Source organism: Sus scrofa, chromosome X, assembly GCF_000003025.6.
Source record: "Sus scrofa isolate TJ Tabasco breed Duroc chromosome X, Sscrofa11.1, whole genome shotgun sequence".
NCBI lineage: Eukaryota > Metazoa > Chordata > Mammalia > Artiodactyla > Suidae > Sus > Sus scrofa.
In genome coordinates, this window is record NC_010461.5 from 123,400,358 (window position 1) to 123,421,115 (window position 20,758).

The 20,758-nt window shown below is 42.0% G+C and overlaps 1 protein-coding gene and 1 long non-coding RNA gene across 2 annotated transcripts in view; one reads left to right on the forward strand and one right to left on the reverse strand.

The window, feature by feature from the left end:
* MAGEA10 (MAGE family member A10) lies at positions 446-1,558 on the reverse strand. The gene has a single exon (XM_021079879.1). The coding sequence runs from the start codon at positions 1,550-1,552 to the stop codon at positions 446-448; it is 1,107 nt and encodes a 368-aa protein (XP_020935538.1). The 5' UTR covers positions 1,553-1,558.
* LOC110257716 overlaps positions 6,454-20,758 on the forward strand; it is a 150,516-nt gene continuing 136,211 nt past the window's right edge. Inside the window, exons 1-2 of the long non-coding RNA XR_002340626.1 lie at positions 6,454-6,565; positions 6,765-6,830. This is a non-coding gene — a long non-coding RNA (uncharacterized LOC110257716). The remainder of the gene's footprint in view (positions 6,566-6,764; positions 6,831-20,758) is intronic.

Here is a 20,758-nt window from a genome sequence, read left to right on the forward strand (position 1 = left end):
TATAGAACAGTGGACTAAAAATTATGAGAATTAAAAAAGAAATCACTCTAATTTTTTTCTTCACTGCTAAGTTATTTCACATTTCCAAGTAAATCCCTATTCTAATGCCATCTTATCTTGTTACAGACTACAAATGAAATGGAAGGCTTCCTAATTTATTTTACAAAATAGCAAAACTCTTTCTCTTAAACTAAATAAACAACAATAAATGTGTGACCAATGTCATTCTTAAACTTAGATTCTGAAGCTAAAAAAAAAATTAGTTAAGTAACAACATTTTTGAATGCCAAAAATTAAAAAAAATTAGTTTCTAAGTTACCCTAATGGAAAAAAAAACACAAAAATGTTTCACTATGAGTCAGTCCCTCATCCCCAGCCTGGCCCTGTACTGCTTAGATCATTGACTGACCTCGTAAAACATAAAGTGAAGAACTTGCCTTAGATTTCACTCAGGGCAAAAGCAGCTGCTGGACATGGCACTAGAACTTGTACTGGCCATGGCAGTAGTATTATCTGTAGTGGTCATTCTAGCTTGGGCTCTCCCTTCCTGATCTCTCAAAGCCTCTTCATACCACACTGGGAAGGATCTGGGGTCACTTCCATTGACACTGGCCAAAAACTCCAGAAGACTCATCTTGCTGGTCTCCATGTGGGCCCTGGGACCCCACTGGAACTCATAGCGGTCGGGCTCACTGTTGGGCACCTGCTGGTACTCCAGGTAGCCCTCCTGCACCAACACTTTGGTAATGAGCTCTCTGGGTTCCCCATAGATAAAGTGCTCCCTCCCAGCATACACTCCCATCACATTCAGTGCTTCCCACACCACTTTCTCAGGGGCACAGCCTCCCTCCATGAAGATTATGCTCAGGATAAGTATCAGAATGCCGGTCTTGGGCATGCTCTGCTCATCACTCAGCATTCCATCATAGGTGAGACCTAGGGTGGTGACCAGGACATAGGAGTGGTTGCTGGGGTCCACCTCCTTCACATCAATGCCAAAGACCAACTGCATGCACTCAGAGGCTTCACTAAAGATCACAGGGAAGTGGCCCTGGACGTCTTTGATGATGATGTTCAGCATTTCTGCCTTTGTGGTCAGCTCCTTTGTGCGATACTTGTGGAGCAGAAACTCCACCAACTCAGACACCTTGTCATCAATCACATTTTTGGGAAAGGACTCAGTGTCTGGCAGAGGCTGTGAGGTGCTCAGACCCTCCTCTTTTTGGCTGCAGGAGCCATCATCAGCTTGGCTCAATGGAGCAGAAGCAACGGCCATGGGGGAGGGACAGGAACTTTGAGGGCTCTGTGAAGAACTCGAGGTCCCAGGAAGAGCATAAGCCTCCTCTGGGGTGCTCGAGATGAGAGGATAGCAAGAGGAAGAGGAGGAGGAAAGGAAAGAGGAGGGAAAAGAGGAGGAGGAGGTGGAGGAGGAGGAGGAAGTATCCTCTTCATCAGCCACAGGAGCCTGTGCACACACGAGGCCCTGTGCCTCGCCTTGGGCTTCATGGCCTTCCTCAAGCATGTAGCGCCGTCGCTTTGGAGCATGAGGCATGATGCGAGGGCCGGACAGCTGAAAGGAATGTGGGCAGGTGACAGATGGGGACGAGGGGCCTGGGCTGAGCACCGTAGCCACCTCCCTACAGGTCTTCTCCTTAGGGGAGCTCTTAGGCCTCACAGGGGCTCTCCTCCTGGGCAGCCTGTCCCCTGTGATCCTGAACGAGGAGGTGAGGTGGCTCCTCATGCTGCAGCCAGAGCAGTTTGTGGTTCTGGGGCTCCCTGAGGGTGGGGTGACTTGGCCTTGTGGGGTCCCCTCTGTTCTGGGATGGGGAGCCCTTAGGTACACACTCGGGGCACACACCTCACCTGGACACCTGGGCCTCCTGCTCTGTGACACAAGGACGTGGGTCTCACACCTGGGCCTTCGCCTCTGGTTCCTGGAGACCCTGTAAGAGAAATTGAGGGGCCACTGTGGGTGTAGACCGTGGCACAGCCTGGGGCCCCCAGTGCTGGTAGGAGGGGTGGACAGGACTCTTGCCGGGTGGGTGGTCCCCTCAGGGCTCCCTCCTCTGCTCACCTTTGCCTTTGCACGGCCTGGGCCTCCTACTCTGTGACTTGAGGACGCAGGCCACACGCCTGGGCCTTCACTTCTGGTTCCTGGAGCTCCTTTAAGAGGAATGGAAGGGACAGCTTGGGTATAGACTATGGCACATGCTCATCTTGCCTTGGGGGGTGGGAAGGGCGGACTTCCGGGGTGAGCGTCTCTGAGATCCCCTCTGATTTGGGGTCCAGGCTGCCCTCCGTCTTCCCTCAGGGTTCTCACCTTGACTCAGGCAGCACAGGACCCTCCCCTTTGCCCACCCGAGGCCCCGCCCCTTACATCAGGTCCCCAGTCTCTCTGAGACCTGGATGTCAGGAAGTTCTGCCTGTGGTCATCCTGCCCTCTGGCCTCTCAGGGTAGAATGCAGGGGCGAGTTTCTCTGAGGTCCCTCTGACCTGGGGTTCAGGGTCCCCTCAGTCCTCCCTCGGGAGCCTCACCTTGATTCCCAGCAGGTTCTGGGCCCCTCCCCCTCTGGCGCTCCACCCCTGATTCCAGGTCCCCAGTCTTTCTGAGACCCTGCAGCTGCCTAAGGCAGGACAGGCCTAGTGTGCTCATCCCGCCCACGGGGAATCCCCAGGCTGATTCTGACCTGTGGTCCAGGAGCTGCTCGGTCCTCCCTCAGGAGCCTCACCCTAACTCCTAACTGGACCTGGAATTCACTGTCTGCCCTCTGGAGGCCCCGCCTTTTATACCAGGTCCCCAGTCTGAGACCCGGATGTCAGGAAGTCAGGACACGTGGTCACGTGCTCATCACTCCCACCCTGGGGTGGCTTCCCAGGGGTGACTTCCGGGACAGGCTTCTCTGAGATCTGTGACCTAGAGTCCAGGCTCCCCTCAGTCTTTCACTGCCTCAGGGGCGTCACCCTGACTCCCAGTCCTCATCTTGACTCAGGCAGCATGGAACCCTCCCTTCTGCCCACCTGAGGCTCCACCCCTAATGCCAGGCCCCCATCTCTCTGAGACCCGGATGTCATGAAGTCAGGACACGATGCTACGTGCTCATGCCCACCACCCACCCCCGGGCCTCCCAAGGCTGAGCGCAGGGACGGGATACTCTAAGCCCCTCTAACCTGTAGTCCCAGGTCCCCTCAGTTCTCCCTCATGGGCGTCACCCTGACTCCCAGCAGGACCTGGACCCCTCCCCCTCTGCACACAAGAGGCCCTGCCTCTTATACAAAATCCCCAGTCTGTCTAAGCCCCCAGAGCTTAAGAGAGGACAGGCCTAGTGTGTACATCTCACCCTCCAGGGCTGCCCCACGCAGTCTCTGTTCTAGGGTTCAGCAGCTCTCAGTCCTCTCTCAGGGTCCTCACCTTGTTCCCAGTAGGACCCCAGATTCTCCCTCCGCCCCCTGGAGGCTCCGCCTTTTGTACCAGGTACCCAGTCTCTCTGAGACCCGGATGTCAGGAAGTCAGGACATGGGGCCATGTGCTCATCCCTCCCGAGGTGGGGTGGAGTGGGTGGGAGTTTGACTTCCGGGGAGGGCGTCTCTGAGATCCCTTCTGACTTGGGGTCCATGCTTCCCTCACCCGACTCAGTCAACATGAGCTCCTCCCCTCTGCCCACCTCAGATCCTGCCCCTCCTTGTATCAGATCCCCAGTCTCTCTGAGACCCGGATGTCAGGAAGTCAGGATATGGCCACGTGCTCATGTACTTGGGGCCTCCCAGGATTGACTTCTGGGGCAGGCTTCGCTCCAGGGTCCCCTTGGTCCTCCCTCAAGGTACTGACCTTGACTCCTTGCAGGACCTGAGCCCCCCACCGTTTGCCCACCTAAGGCCCCGCCTCTCCTTATACAAGGTTCCCAGCCTCTCTGAGATGTCAGGAAATGTTTCTCGTGCTCATCCTGCCAGTGGCCTCCCAGGGCTGACTCTGTTCTATGGTCCAGGTCTTACTCAGGGTCCTCACCTTGACTCCCAGCAGTTCTTCAGATTCTCCCTCTACCCCCTAGAGGACCCCCCCACCTTATACTAGGTCATCTCACCAGGGTTGACTTCCCGGACGGGCTTCTCTGAGGTCCCGTCTGACCTGGAGTCTAGGGTACCTTGATTCCTCCCTCGGGTGCACCACCTTGACTCCTTGAAGGACCTGGGCCCTTCCCTCTGTCCATCTGAGGTGCCTTATACCAGGTCCCCAGCCTCTCTGAGACCCCGATGTCAGGAAGTGCTGCCTGTGGTCATCCTGCCCCATGACCTCCCACGGCCCTTTCTGTTTTGGGGTCCCAGTTCCCCTCAGTCCTCACTCAGGGTCTTCACCTTGACTCAGCACGTGACCCTCCCCTCTGCCACCTGAGGCCCCGCCCCTTACACCAGGTCCCCAAGTCTCTCTAAGACCTGGATGTCAGACAGTGCTGCCTGTGGTCATCCAGCTCTATGGCCTCCCAGAATATACCCTTCTGTGGTCTGGGGTCCCTAGGTCCTCCTTCAGGGTCCTTACTTACCTTCACATCTGACAGGAGTTGGACTCGTCCCTCTGCTCACTTAAGGATGCAAGCTTCAGACCAAGCCAACCACCTTCAGGTTCCCAAGCCAGAAATGATGTTCTACTATATCAGGCCAGACTGTCCAGGCTTCCCAGGGCTGACGGCAAGGGCAGGTTTCTGTTGGGGGTGGGGAGTCCCCTCTGTTTAGAATCTATTGTCCCCTCAATCCTCCATCAGCATCCTCAACTTGAATACTGACATTTTATTGGCCCTCTCCTCTGCTGATCTGAGTCCAGCCCCTTCAGATCAATACCTTCTCCTCCTTGAGATAGTCTCCTCCAGCAAAAGGCAGAGGCCACCATGTCAGGCTGCATCTGATAGCAGGGGCGGGGTGGGGCTAACCTCTGTTCTGAATGTGAAGGTCCTTTCAGTCCTTCCTCAGGGTCCTGGTCTTGATTCCTGGCAAGTATTGGGACTCCTTTTTGTGCTGATCTGAAGACATACCCCTCTATCCAAGCCTCACTTTCCTGGGACCTGCATTCCCTTCTCCCCCAGTGGGAAGTCAGGGGCCTCCACATCCCTCCGACTTGGGGTCACAAGGGGCTGATTGCAGGGACAGGCTGAGGCTGGGACCCCTCTCTTCCGTCTGGGAGGTTGCTTCCTCCTTACCTTGTCTCCTGGCAAGTCCTGAGACTCCTTCCTCTTGTGACCTGAACCTGCCGCTTCCAGCCAAGGCTCTCACTTCTCTGAGTACCCTCCAAGGCAGAAATTAGGGGGGCTCACAGCCTGAGAGATCTGTCCGGGGTCTCCCAGGGCTGTCATCAGGAGTGGAGCTGGATTCTCCTGACCTTGTGGGAGGATGCCCCCCACCTCTGTCCTCACTCCTGAGGGTCCTCAACTTGGCTCCTGGGTCCTTGATTGAGTGCTGGATGGGAGAGCTTCCCTTCCTATCTGCTCCCAGCATTTGTTCAGCAGCAACTCTTGCAGAGAATCACTGTGTTGCAAACTAGGTGCTAGATGAGGAGCTGCAGCACCCCTGACCATGGGGGAGGGTCAGAGAAGAAGCAAACCTTTCAATGGAGTCTCTTCACCAGCCAGCCAGACTTCAGAAACATTTTGTTCTAAAAGAATCATTTTCTGCACAGAAGAGACAGCTGAGTAGCAGCTTTGGGGAGGTCCTGCTCACTTGAGGTTATCTAACATTTCAGAGTCCAGAAAACTGACTTTCATTTTCCTAATCCTCATTCCTAGTAAAAAAATATATTTTATGTCTCTACCAAGTGTATATTTAGAATATGTATATATATGTGTGTGTATATACATGTATATGTGTGTATATATGTGTGTGTGTGTGTATATATATGTGCGTATATATATATATAATTTCATGAAGGAATTCCTTCATTTACTGTGTGTGTGGTTTACGCTGATAGTTCCTATTCTATTTCCAGTGCATTCTCTATCTTCTATTAAAATAATTTTTTGAAAGGCCAGTCCTTAGTCACTTGTCAAAAGTTCAACAGATCACTGAAATAGTAATTAGTAAAAGTTTATTGAGCTCACACCAAAAAGACAGTTTGTGAACACAGAGTACTCAAACCAAACGTGGAATGAGGCTCAGGAGTATTATTGTTATATAGCAGCTTATACAGTGGGAAGGCAGTGACTGTTTATTCTTCACGGTGATTGGTTATAATATTTGAATTTTCTTAAATGATAAGAAATTTGTTAGTGATAACCAGATAGCGATTTGGGGAAGCAGTTTTGCTTCTGATTTCCAGAGGCATAAGCAAGAAATAACCCCAGATCAGGTTAGTCTTGCAAAATAAGCTAAATTAAGCTTTGTTTGTATTACTAAACTGGTTTTGTCTGCTCAGGGAATTTTCAAGGCTGATCTCCATTTGTTTTTAACACACTAAAATAGCTTCAGGTGGTTATTAGCACAGGTTTTGGGGCCCTACTACCTCAATTATCTCCTCATTCCTGCTCTTCAAGGCTACTGGCAACTGTGGTCTAAGGGCCTGCCTCCGATTTACCCAATGAAACAGGTCAGAAGTTTTAAGTATTTTCTCCTATACCCATCCTGTTATCTGCATCTATGCAGTCGACAGCTCCTCCTAAACTTCCCTTATGCTCCCCACTCCCCCAGCCCAATCAGGGGAACCAGCTCACCACAGCCATCAGCTCTCCCCAGGGGTTTCTCATATTTTGTTGCTTAAATTTTGATGTTGATTTCCTTCTCTATAGTTATTGAGACGATTTCAGGAGTGGAAGTCAGCAGTCTGAACTTCATGGTCCTATTGGCATCTACAGGTATGGTACTAAATCTGTAAATAATCTGAATTTCCGTCTTTTTAGTATTCTGTTCCCCATTAATGAATATCTGTTACTGCTCTATTTGGAACTTTTAGCTTACTATATCAGAAAGCTTTTATATTTTGCCTCCATTAATATCTTATACATGTTTGTTAGGATTATTTTTAAGTAATAATTATTTTTTACTTTGTAGCCATTGTAAGTGAAATATTTTCTATTACATGTGCTAATTAGTTATTGCTTTCATGTGGCAAAGTTCTTGATTTTCCTATAATGTTCTTTCATATATATTTTTCTGAAGACTTTCATTCATTTAAATACTCCATGTTTTATAGTTAATAATATTGTCATTAAATATTATCTTTCTTTTCAATATTCATATCATTTACTTTGATACTCATTGGTTTCTGTGTTCCAGTTCAGTTTTGAACAGTAGATGAAAGAACATTCATTTTTGTGTTGTCCATCCCTGGCTTTAATGGAAAATCTTCTAACATTTCACATTTAAGTGTGTTTGCGATAGGCTTTAGGAAATTGAAGTTCTATTCTAATGTTACTTTTTAAAAAAAAAAAAAACCACAAACTTGTGTTGAATTTCTTTGAAAGGCTTTTTATGTACCCATTGACATGATCAAGTGCTTTTTCTCCTCTAATTTGTACAAGGAATTATAATTGAAAGTATTCACTGATGTTAAATCATATTTTTATTCCTCAGAAACAGCCTGTTTTTTCATTTAATTCACTGCTATGATTCAACAATATAGCAGTATTCAAATGCTATTAAATTATTTAGAATATTTGCTGCTATGTGAGAGAGCATGGCTTAAGTGTTCTTTTCATGGGGTGTTCTCATCTGGTTTTTGAATCAAGGAGCAATAGCCTGGCAAAATGAGTTGAATAATTGACCATTTTTTGTGTGCTTTGGAAGAGTTTATATAAGATGGTAATTTGTTTCTCCCTGACTATTCAGTAGAACTGGCTTCCAAAACTGCCTTGTCATTTGACAGTGGCTTGAGTTTTGAATACAGTTTCAGTTTGTATTGTTTGATTAAACTTTTAGGTGGTCAGTTTCACTTAAGAGTTCAAATTTAATGGCATGATACTTAAAAGTATTTATTACAGAAATTATCAAACATAAACAACAATATAAAAAGAACTCAGCTCTCTTCATTATATAATATAATGAACCCATTATACCTGACACTCAGCATCAACAATCCTCAGAGCAAAGCTGTTTCGAGTTGTACCCTCACCTTCCCCCAATTCTTGCTACTGGAGTAATTTGAAGCATATCCCATACATCAGACCATTTTATTTCTAAATATTTCATATGCATTCATAAAAGATAAAGGTTTTTATGACATATAAATCCAATATAATTTTCTTTTCTAAAAATTTAAGTAATCTTCACATGCCGAGGTATTTTTCATGTTTACCTGGCAGACATATACTTTACTTTTTTTAATTTATTTTTTATTGTTATTTCCCCCAGCACACTTTTTTTTTTTCCCACTGTACAGCATGGGGACCCAGTTACACATACATGTATACATAGTTTTTTCTCCCATTGTCATGCTATGTTGTAAGTATCTAGACATAGTTCTCAGTGCTACACAGCAGGATCTCATTGTTAATCCATTCCAAGAGCAATAGTTTGCATCTGTTAACCCCAAGCTCCCAATCCCTCCAACTCCCTCCCCCTCCCCCTGGGCAACTACAAATCTATTCTCCAAGTCCATGATTTTCTTTGCTGTGGAAAGGTTCATTTGTGCTGTATATTAGATACCAGATATGAGTGATACCATATGGTATTTGTCTTTCTGTTTCTGACTCATTTCACTCAGTATGGGAATCTCTAGTTCCATCCATGTTGCTGCAAATGGCATTATTTTGTTCCTTTTTATGGTTGAGTAGTATTCCATTGTGTATATATACCACTCTTCCGAATCCGGTCATCTGTTAATGGACATTTCAGTTGTTTCCATGTCCTGGCTATTGCGAATAGAGCTGCAATGAACATGTGGGTGCATGTGTCTTTTTTAAGGAAAGTTTTGCTCGGATGTATTCCCAAGAGTGGGATTTCTAGGTCATATGGTAGTTCTATGTATAGATTTCTAAGGTACCTCCATACTGTTCTCCATAGTGGTTGTACCAATTTACATCCCACCAACAGTGCAGGAGGGTGCCCTTTTCTTCACACCCCCTCCAGCACTTGTTATTTGTAGACTTATTAATGATGGCCATTCTGACTGGTGCAAGGTGGTATTTCATGGTAGTTTTGATTTGCATTTCTCTAATAATCAGGGATGTTGAGCATTTTTTCATGTGCTTGTTAGCCATCTGTATATCTTCCTTGGAGAAATGGCTATTCAGGTCTTTTGCCCATTTTTCAATTGGGTTGTTGGCTTTTTTGCTCTTGAGCTGTAGAAGTTCCTTGTATATTCTAGTGATTAACCCCTTGTCCATTGCATCATTTTAAACTATTTTCTCCCATTCTGTAAGTTGTCTTTTTGTTTTCTTTTTGGTTTCCTTTGCTGTGTAAAATCTCATCAGTTTGATTAGGTCCCATGGGTTTATTTTTGCTTTTATTTCTGTTGCTTTGGGAGACTGACCTGAGAAAACATTTGAAGGTTGATGTCAGAGAATGTTTTGCCTATGTTCTCTTCCAGGAGTTTGATGGTGTCTTGTGTTATATTTAAGTCTTTCAGCCATTTTGAGTTTATTTTTGTGCATGGCATGAGGGTGTGATCTAGTTCCATTGCTTTGCATGCAGCTGTTCAGTTTTCCCAGCAATTCTTGCTGAATAGACTTTTTTCCCATTTTATGTTCTTGCTTCCTTTGTCAAAGATGAATTGACCTTTGGTGTCAGGGTTTATTTCCGGATTCTCTATTCTGTTCCATTGATCTGTCTGTCTGTTTTGGTACCAGTACCACACTGTCTTGATGACTGTGGCTTTGTAATAATGCTTGAGGTCTGGGAGAGTTATGCCTCCTGCTTGTTTTTGTTTCTCAGGATTGCGTATGTGGTTCCATATAAATTTTTGGATTGTTTGTTCTAGTTCTGTGAAAAATGTTATGGGCAATTTGATAGGGATTGCATTGAATCTGTAGATTGCTTTGGGTAGTATGGCCATTTTTATAATATTAATTTTTCCAATCCAGGAACATGGAATATCTTTCCATTTCTTTACATCTTCTTTAATTTCCTTGATTAATATCTTACAGTTCTCGGCATATACGTCCTTTGCCTCCTTGGTCAGGTGTATTTCCAGGTATTTGTTTTTTTGGGGGGTGCAATCTTAAAAGGTATTGTGTTTTTGTGTTCCTTTTCTAGAGTTTCATTGTTACTATACAGAAATGTGACTGATTTCTGATTGTTAATCTTATATCCTGCTACTTTGATGAACTTGTTGATCAGTTCAAGTAGTTTTTGGGTTGAGTCTCTAGGGTTTTCTATGTATAGTATCATGTCGTCTGCATACAGTGACATGTCTTTCTCTTCTCTTCCTATTCGGATGCCTTTTATCTCTTTTATGCCTTTTATTTCTTTTGTTTGTCTGATTGCTGTGGCTAGGACTTCCAATACTATGTTGAATAGCAGTGGTGAGAATGGGCATCCCTGTCTTGTTCCAGATTTTAGTGGGAAGGCTTTGGATTTTTCTGCATTGAGTGTTATATTTGCTGTGGGTTTGTCATAAATGGCTTTGACTATGTTAAGGAATGTTCCCTCTAAACCCACTTTGGTGAGAGTTTTTATCATGAATGGATGTTGGACTTTATCAAATGTTTTTTCTGCATCTATTGAGATGATCGTCTGGTTTTTGACTTTTCTTTTGGTAATGTGGTGTATGATGTTAATTGATTTGCACATGTTGAACCATCCTTGTGAACCTGGGATGAATCCTAGCTGGTCATGGTGTATGATTTTTTTGATATGTTGTTGGATTCGGTTGGCTAAAATTTTGTTGAGAACTTTTGCGTCTATATTCATCAAAGATATTGGCCTATAGTTTTCTTTTTTGGTGGTATCTTTGTCTGGTTTTGGAATTAGGGTGATGGTGGCATCATAGAATATCTTTAGGAGTGTTCCTTCTTCTTCAACCTTTTGAAAAAGCTTAAGGAGGATGGGCACCAGTTCCTCTTTGTTTGGTAGAATTTGCCTGTGAAGCCATCTGGTCCTGGACTTTTATTTGTAGGGAGTGTTTTTATGACATATTCCATTTCATTTCTAGTGATTGGTCTATTCAGTTGATCTATTTCTTCTTGATTCAGTTTTGGCAGGCTGTAAGACTCTAGAAAGTTGTCCATTTCTTCCAGATTGTCAAATTTATTGGCATATAATTGTTCATAGTATTCTTGTATTTTTTTTTTTTTTGTATTTCTGCAGTATCCGTTGTGATTTCTCCTTTTTCATTTCTTATTTTGTTTATTTGGGTTCTTTCTCTCCTCTTCTTAGTGAGTATAGCCAGAAGTTTGTCAATTTTGTTTACCTTTTCAAAGAACCAACTCTTGGTGTTATTGATTTTTTTCTATCATTTTTTGAATCTCTATTTTATTGATTTCCTGTTTGATTTTTATGATTTCCTTCCTTCTGCTGACTTTAGGGGTTTTTTGTTCTTTTTGTAATTCATTTAGGTGGTGGGTTAAGTTGTCAGTTTGAGATTTTTATTCTTTTTTGAGGAAGGCCTGTATTGCTATGAACTTCCTTCTGAGCACTGCTTTTGCGGCATCCCATAGATTTTGAGTGGTTGTGTCTTCATTATTATTTGTCTCGAGGTATTTTTTGATTTCCTTCTTGATTTCCTCATTGACCCATTGGTTTTTTAGTAGCATGTTGTTTAGTCTCCATGTAGTAGGTTTTTTTCTCATTTCTTTTCCTGTGGTTGATTTCTAGTTTCATGCCATTGTGGTCAGAGAAGATACTTGAAATAATTTCTATACTCTTAAATTTGTTGAGGTTAGCTTTGTGCCCCAATATGTGATCAATTCTTGAGATAGTTCCATGTGCACTTGATAAGAATGTGTATTCTGATTTTTTTGGGATGTAATGTCCTGAAAATGTCAATTAAGTCTAACTTTTCTATTGTTTCCTTTAGGATCTCTGTTGCTTTATTGGTTTTCTGTCTAGAGGATCTGTCCATTGATGTGAGTGGGGTGTTAAAGTCTACTATGATTGTATTCCCATCAATTTCTCCTTTTATGTCTGTTAATATTTGTTGTATGTATCTGGGTGCTCCTGTATTTGGGGCATATATGTTGATGATTGTAATATCCTCTTCTTGAATGGATCATTTCACCATTAAATAGTGTCTTCCTTTGGCTTAGTGCCCTCCTTTGTCTTTCTTTATGGTCTTCGTTTTAAAGTCTATTTTGTCTGATATAAGTATTGCAACTCTTGCTTTCCTGTCTTGTCCATTGGCATGAAATATATTTTCCCATCCACTCACTTTCAATCTATTTGTGTCCTTTATCCTAAGGTGAGTTTCTTGTAGACAACAGATTAAAGGTTTTTGCTTTTTTATTCAATCAGCAACTCTGTGTCTTTTGATTGGAGCATTCAGTCCATTGACATTTAAGATGACAATCAATAGATGTTTATTGCCATTTTAAACCTCGTTTTCCAGTTGATTCTATGATTCTCCATTCTTTCTTTTTTTGGTTGGATGGTCTCCATTTATTTCCTGCTTGAGTACTTTTCATTTTTTGTGAATGTAATGTTCGGTTTTGATTTGGGCTTGCCCTGTTTTTAAGTATGTTAACCCCTTCCTATAACTGTGCATTTTAGCCTGATAGTCCTGTAGGTTTATACACTTCATTACCATAATAAAATTTAAAAAAAAAACAAAAAAAGAATATTTATTTCTTTACTTCCCTTGCCCACATTTTATAATTTTGATGTTTTTTTAATTTTATTTTAAACATGTTCATGATTAGATCTGTATGCTGGCTTATTTAAGTGTCTGCTCTCTGATTGTGGTTTCCTCCCATCCTCGTTCTTCCTCTTTTTTTTTTTTTAATTTAGAGAAGCCCTTTCAGTATTTCTTTAAGAATGGGCTTTGTATTGCTATACTCTTAGCTTTTGTTTGTTGGAGAAATTTTTTATTTCCCCTTCTATATTATAAATGATATTCTTGCTGGATAGAGTATTCTAGGTTGCATATTTTTTCCTTTCAGTGATTTAAATATCTCTTTCCATTCCCTCCTGGCCTGTAGAGTTTCTATAGTGAAATCAGCTGATAGCCTTATGGGGGTTCCGTTATAATTAACAATTTGCTTTTCTCTTGCTGCCTTTAGAATCCTCTCTTTATCATTAACTTTTGCCATTTTTATTATAATATGTCTTGGTGTGGGTCTATTTGAGTTCAACTTGTTTGGGGCCCTCTGTGCTTCCTGTATCTTGAACTCAGTATCCTTTAGATTTGGGGAGTTTCCAGTGATAATTTCTTCAAATATATTTTCAATCCCCTTATCTTTGTCTTCTCCTTCTGGAATTCCTATTATGTGTAGATTGACCCGCTTTATATTATCCCATAGGTCTCTTATATTGCTTTCATGGTTTTTCATTTGGTTTTCTGTCTGCTGTCCTGTTTGGGTGATTTCCATTATTCTATCTTCCATGTCACTAATTTGTTCCTCTGCATTATTCATTCTGGTTTTTACTGCCCTTACCTCAGTTTGTATCTCTGCAAATGAATTTTCTAGTTTTTCTTGGCTCCTCCTTATATTTTCTAGTTCCCTTCTGAGGGAGTCTGCATTACTGTTCATATCTTCTCTTAATTCCTTCAGTATTTTCACTATCTCCCTTTTGAACTCCAAGTCTGTGAGACTGCATAGTTCTATTTCATTGTTGACTGCTTTAGGAGAATTCTCCTGTTGCTTTAACTGGGAATGGTTTCAGAGCTTATTCATCTTGCCTGTGTTTTCCTTTTTTGTGGTGGAGGTGCACTCCCCACTGTTGCACGGGGCTTGCCCTGGCACTGCCGAGGAGTGCTTCCCAAGGGCAGGCAGTGTGTGCTGGCCTTCTCTGCGGTGGAAGTGGGGCATTTCCTGAGGGTGGGCAGGGCTATCTGGGTCATTCTGCAACAGAGGGCACTTTTCAAGGGCAGGCAAGGCTAGCTGGGTCACTCCGTGGTGGAGCACGCTTCCCGAGGGCGGGCAGGGCTGGCCGGTTCCCACAGTGGTGGAAGTGCACTTCCCAATGTGGGAAGGGGCTCGCCAGGGTTTACTGGGGCAGTGGGGTGCTTCCTGTGGGCGGGCAGGCTGGGCCAGGGGAATCCCTGGTGGTTGGCTTCCCGTGGGTGGTGGGGCCAGTCCACCAGGGTGGCAGGCGGCTTCTGGCCAGGCACGTGTGAGGTGGGGGAGGGGGGATGCACTGGGAAGCTCTGCTCTCTGTTAGCTGGCGGGCGAGCTTGCACACTGGGGCACAAGGAGTATTATATGGTGGCCCACCCCTCCTTTTCTCCCCTCTCCAACACTGGTGCCTTGTCTCTCCTGCGGGTCCAGACCTTCTCCTGGGTTTCCTCTGTTGCGGCTTTCCACTACCCAGCCCTTAGTGTATTGCTCCCTCTGCCCATAACACACCACTTCCTAGTCCTTTAGGCTGTCTCCACACTGCCAACCCCAGCCCAATCCCAGGGACTAAGCTCTGGATCCTAGGTCTTGGCGCCCAGCCCCCACCCAAGTGTCTCAGTCTTTGGTGTCTGTGCCAGTGGTTCAAATGATCTGCTCAGCTCTTACTCTGCTTTTCAGTTCTCAGACCTGCTGCTGTGCTTTTCTCAGCATCTTGAGATTCCTCCGACTTGGTTGATCTTTCCAGCCTTTAGGTGACTTCCCAGGGTGTGGGTTCCCATTCTCCTTCACAGCTCCCTCTTGGGAATGCTAGTCCAGTCCTGATTCCCCTTCTCTCTCTTTCCTCTTTTCTCTTGTTTTACCCAGTTGTGTCGAGAGATTCTTGCCATTTTTGGAGGTTTAATTTCTTCTGCCAGCATTCAGTTGCTGTTATGTGCGAGTCATTTTATGTGTAGATGTGTTTTTTGTGTGTGTGTTTGTGGGAGAGGGTGAGCATGTTCCCCCTACTCTTCCGGCACCTTCTCAAAACATAATTTCCTTTTTTGGTAGTCTTTCCTTCAAGTGGATTTGAATTATTGTTTAGGTTCATATGTTTTTCAGCCTGAAGACCTTCTTTTAGTATTTCTGCAAGATAGGTATAATAGTAATGGAATTATCAGTTTGGGGGGTGGGATAAAGATGGCAGAGAAGGAGGATATAAGATCACCTCCCTTTATGAACATGTCAAAACTAAAACTATATATAGAATAATTCTTGCTGAAATCTACCTGAGGACTTGCAGGACAGCTTTTCTACAAGCAAGACTGTAAAGAAAGATCCATGTGGAGTCTGGTAGGGAAGGAGGGGAAGTGACCCAGTGGGGACTTACACACCTAGCAGGGGACACAGAAGAAGAGGGTGATATCACATCCTTGGGGAGCCTCCTTGGAGAGTGAGTAGTTCAAGACACTTATTAGAGATTTCCAGACAAGCAAAAACTGAGTTCCTCTCTACTAAACTGACCTTACAATAAATGTTAAAGGGTCTTCAATGAGTAAAAAGAAAATACTGCACCAACAAATTTGAAAATATAGAAAGGGAAAAATCCCACAGGCAAAGGCAGATATATAGTAAAGGCAGTGGATCGGTCACTTAAATGAGCTAGTACAAATGTTAAAAGTCAAAAATTGTAAAATCAACTTTACAATAAACAGTAAAGTGATAGGCATGAAGATGTGAAATGTGACATCAAAGATATAAAATGGAGGATGTAGATATTTTTAGAATGTATTTAAAATTAAATGACTCTAAGCTAAAACAAATAGAAACAGTTATAGGTCATCATATATGAACTCCATGATAACCACAAACCAAAATCCTACAGTAGACACACAAAGACTAGTGAGAAAGGAACATAAGCATACCACTAAAGAAAATCACCAAACCACAAGTGAAGAGACTGAAAGACAAAATGAATAAATAAGAAATACAAGACAAAAACAAAACCCAGAAAACACCAAAATGGCAATAAGTACATACTTATCAATAATCACTTTGAATATAAAGGGACTAAATGGTCCAATCAAAAGATATACAGTGGCTGATTAGATTAAAAAAGACACATCTATAAGCTACCGACAAGAGACTCACCTTGGAGAAAATGACACACAGAGACTAAAAGAAAATGGAAAAATATATCCCATGCAAGTGTAAATGAAAAGAAATTTGGGGTAGTAACACTCATATCAGACAAAGTAGACCTTAAAACAAAGTCTATAATAAAAGACAAAGAAGAGCATTATGTAACGATAGAGACAAGAAGAGGATATAACATATGTAAATATATATGCACCTAATGTAGGAGCACCTAAGTATATAGAACAAATATTAATAGACATAAAAGGAGTAATTTACAGTAATACAAGGGCACAAATGAACCTTTCCACAGAAAAGAAAATCATGGACTTGGAGAATAGACATGTGATTTTCAAATAGGACGGGGAGGGAATGGGATGGATTCGGAGCTTGGGGTTAATAGGTATAGACTATTGCCTTTGGAATGGATTAGCAGTGAGATCCTGCTGTGTAGCACTGGGAACTATGTCTAGTCACTTATGATGGAACATGATAATGTGAGAAAAAAGAATGTATATGTGTATGTGTGACTGGGTCACCATGCTGTACAGTAGAAAAAAAAAATAATGTATTAGGGAAATAAAAAAATATAAAACAAAACAAAAAGTGATTATGGTGAAACTGGACAGCTCTATGTAAATCAATGAAATTTGAACACTCCCTGAAATGAAAAATAAACTAAAAATGAATAAGATACCTAAATGTAAGACTGGAAACCGTAAAACTTCTAGAAAAAGAAAACAGGAAGTACACTCTTTGGCATCAGTCCTAGCAATTTTTTAATTGAAATATATTTGATTTCAAATATTTTGTTTCAGGTATATAGCAAAATGATTCAGTTATATATACATAATTATTTCAGATCATTTTCCATTGTAGGTTATTATAAATATTGGATATAGTTCCCTGTGCTATATAGTAAATCCTTGTTGCTTATCTGATTTTATATTGTAGTTTATCTGTTAACCGTATACTCCTAATTTATCCCTCTTCCCCCTGTCTTTGTCCTTTGGTAATCATAAGTTTGTTTTCTATGTCTGTGACTCCATTTCTCTTTTGTGTATCTATATATTGATTTGTATTACTTTTTAGATTTCACATATAAGTATATCATATAATACTTGTCTTTGTCTGACTTCGCTAAGTAAAATGTTCTCTAGGTTCATCTGCATTGCTGCAAAGGACATTATTACATTCCTTTTTATGACTTAGTAATATTCTATTGTATACACATAACACACTTCTTAAGTCAGTCATCTCTTCAGGGGAACTTTACCTTTTCCCTTCCAATTTGGATATATTTCCTTCTTTTTCTTGTGTGGTTGCTGTGGCTAGGGCTTCCAATACTATGTTGAATAAAAGTGAGGAGAGTGAGCAACCTTGTCTTATTCTTGAATTTAGCAGTGAAGTTTTCATCTTTTCATTGTTAAGTATGATGTTGTCTGTGGGTTTGTTGAAAATGGCTTTTCTTATGTTGAGATATATTCCCTTTAAACCAACTTTGGTGAGAGATTTTACCATGAATAGGTATTAAATTTTGTCAAATGTTTTTTTTTTGCATCTGTGGAGGTGATTATATGGTTTTTGTCTTTGCTTTTTATGGTTTTTTTCTTGTTGTTGTTGTTGTTGTTGTTGTTTTGTTTTTTGGGGGGGACTGTACCTGCAGCATATGGAAGTTCCTAGGCTAGGGGTCAAATTGGAGCTGTAGCTGCTGGCCTACACCACAGCCACAGCAATGCAGGATCTGAGCCACATCTTTGAACTACACCATGGCTCATGATAATGCCAGGTCCTTAACCCACCAAGCAAGGCCAGGGATTGAACCCACGTCCTCATGGATACTAATTGGGTTCATTACCACTGAGCCACGATGGGAACTCCATTTTTGCCTTTCTTTTAGTCCATTGATGTTTAAAGTAATTATTGATAAGTATGTACTTATCGCCATTTTAAACCTTATTTTCTAGTTGATTTTGTATTTCTTCTTTGTTACTTTCTTCTTTTTTTGTGGTTTGATGGTTTTCTTTTGTATTTTGCTTGAATTCTTTTCCTATGGTTTTTGTGAATCTATTGTGTGTTTTGATTTGTGGCTACCATAGAGTTCAAGGATGTTGATCCATAACTGTATCTACTTGCTTCACACTGATAGTCGTGTAAGTGCAAGCACATTCTAAAAGATTATATTTTCTTATTCCCCCCCTCACATTTTGTGTTTTTGATGTCCTATTTTACACCTTCATGTTTATTTATTTGCTGATAATTGTAGTTAAAATCACTTTCACAAAAATTTTGATTGTTTTTTAGTCTATGTATTGGCTTATTTAAGTGATCTCCTTTTATATATTTGCCTTTCCTATTGTGATTTTTCTTTTCCTATATATTTTTACTTCTTTTCCAGTTAGAAAAGGCCTTTCACTATTTCTTTTAAGATAAGTTTAGTATTGCTATGTTCTTTTAGTGTTTCCTTGTCTGATAAATTCTTTATTTCTACTTCTTTTTTCTTTCTTTTCTTTTCTTTTCTTTTCTTTTCTTTTCTTTTCTTTTCTTTTCTTTTCTTTTCTTTCTTTCTTTCTTTCTTTCTTTCTTTCTTTCTTTCTTTCTTTCTTTCTTTCTTTCTTTCTTTCATTTTTTTTTGTCTTTTTGCCTTTTCTAGGGCCACTCCCGCAGCATATGGAGGTTCCCAGGCTAGGGGTCGAATCGGAACTGTAGCCACTGGCCTACGCCAGAGCCACAGTAACACGGAATCCAAGCTGCATCTGAAACCTACACCACAGCTAACAGCAATGCTTGATCCCCAACCCACTGAGCAAGGCCACGGATCTAACCCATAACCTCATGGTTCCTAATCAGATTCATTAACCACTGAGCCATGATGGGAACTCCTCTACTTCTTTTCTAATTGAAAATCTTGCTGTGTAGAGTATCCTGAGTTGCATGGTTTTTCCTTTCAGGACTTTGAATATATCATGCCATTCCCTGTAGCCTGCAAAGTTTCTGCAGAGAAATAAGCAGATAGAGTTATGAGGGTTCCCTTGTAATTCTTTGTTTCTCTCTTGCTGCCCTTAGACTTCACTCTTTAACATTTGCCTTTTTAATTACGATATATCTTGGTGTGGATCTGTTTAGGTTCATCTTGTTTGGGACCCTCTGTACTTCTTGTGCCTGGATATCTGTTTCCTTCTTTAGGTTTGGGAAGTTTTCAGCCATAATATCTTCAAATAAATTTCAATCCCTTTTTCTCTCTCTTCTCCTACTGGAACCCCTGTTATGCATACCTTTACAAGATTTATATTATCCTTTTGAGCTCATATGCTGCTTTCACTTTTCTCATTTGTCTTTCTGTCTGCTATTCTGGTTGTGTGATTTCCACTATTCTAGCTTCCAGATCACTGATTCATTTTCCTGCATTATTTAGTTTACTATTTATTGCTTTTACCTTGGTTTTTACCTCAGCAATTAAGTTACCTGCTTTTGATTATCTCCTCTTTATGGTTCTAGTTCCTTGTTACAGTAATCTGTGTTTCTATTGATAATCTTTCTTCATTCCTTTAGCATTTTTATTGCCTCCTTTTTGAACTCAGGGTCTGGTAGATTGGCAAAGTCTGTTCTTTCAGGAAATTTGTCTTGTTCCCTTAATTGAGAGTTGTTCCTCTGCTTTTTAATTTTACTTAACAATTTCTCCTAAATTCACAGAGACATAGAAAGTTATCTACTATGGACTTATAAGAGAGCATCTCTGTGTAGAATGCATATGTCCAATCTTTTTGGTGTTAGAGCTGGTTTTTTTTTTTTTATTTTCCCACTGTACAGCAAGGGGGTCAGGTTATCCTTAGATGTATACATTGCAGTTACAGTTTTTTCCCCCACCCTTTCTTCTGTTGCAACATGAGTATCTAGACATAGTTCTCAATGCTATTCAGTGGGATCTCCTTGTAAATCTATTCTAGGTTGTGTCTGATGAGCCCAAGCTCCCGATCCCTCCCACTCCCTCCCCCTCCCATCAGGCAACCACAAGTCTCTTCTCCAAGTCCATGATTTTCTTTTCTGAGGAGATGTTCATTTGTGCTGGATATTAGATTCCAGTTATAAGTGATATCATATGGTATTTGCCTTTGTCTTTCTGGCTCATTTCACTCAGTATGAGATTCTCTAGTTCCATCCATGTTGCTACAAATGGCATGATGGCATCCTTTTTTATGGCTGAGTAGTATTCCATTGTGTATATATACCACCTCTTCCGAATCCAATCATCTGTCGATGGACATTTGGGTTGTTTCCATGTCCTTGCTATTGTGAATAGTGCTGCAATGAACATGCGGGTGCATGTGTCTCTTTTAAGTAGAGCTTTGTCCGGATAGATGCCCAAGAGTGGGATTGCAGGGTCATATGGAAGTTCTATGTATAGATTTCTAAGGTATCTCCAAACTGTTCTCCATAGTGGCTGTACCAGTTTACATTCCCACCAGCAGTGCAGGAGGGTTCCCTTTTCTCCACAGCCCCTCCAGCACTTGCCATTTGTGGATTTATTAATGATGGCCATTCTGACTGGTGTGAGGTGGTATCTCATGGTAGTTTTGATTTGCATTTCTCTTATAATCAGCGATGTTGAGCATTTTTTCATGTGTTTGCTGGCCATCTGTATATCTTCCTTGGAGAAATGTCTATTCAGGTCTTTGGCCCATTTTTCCATTGATTGATTGTTTTTTTTGCTGTTGAATTGTATAAGTTGCTTATATATTCTA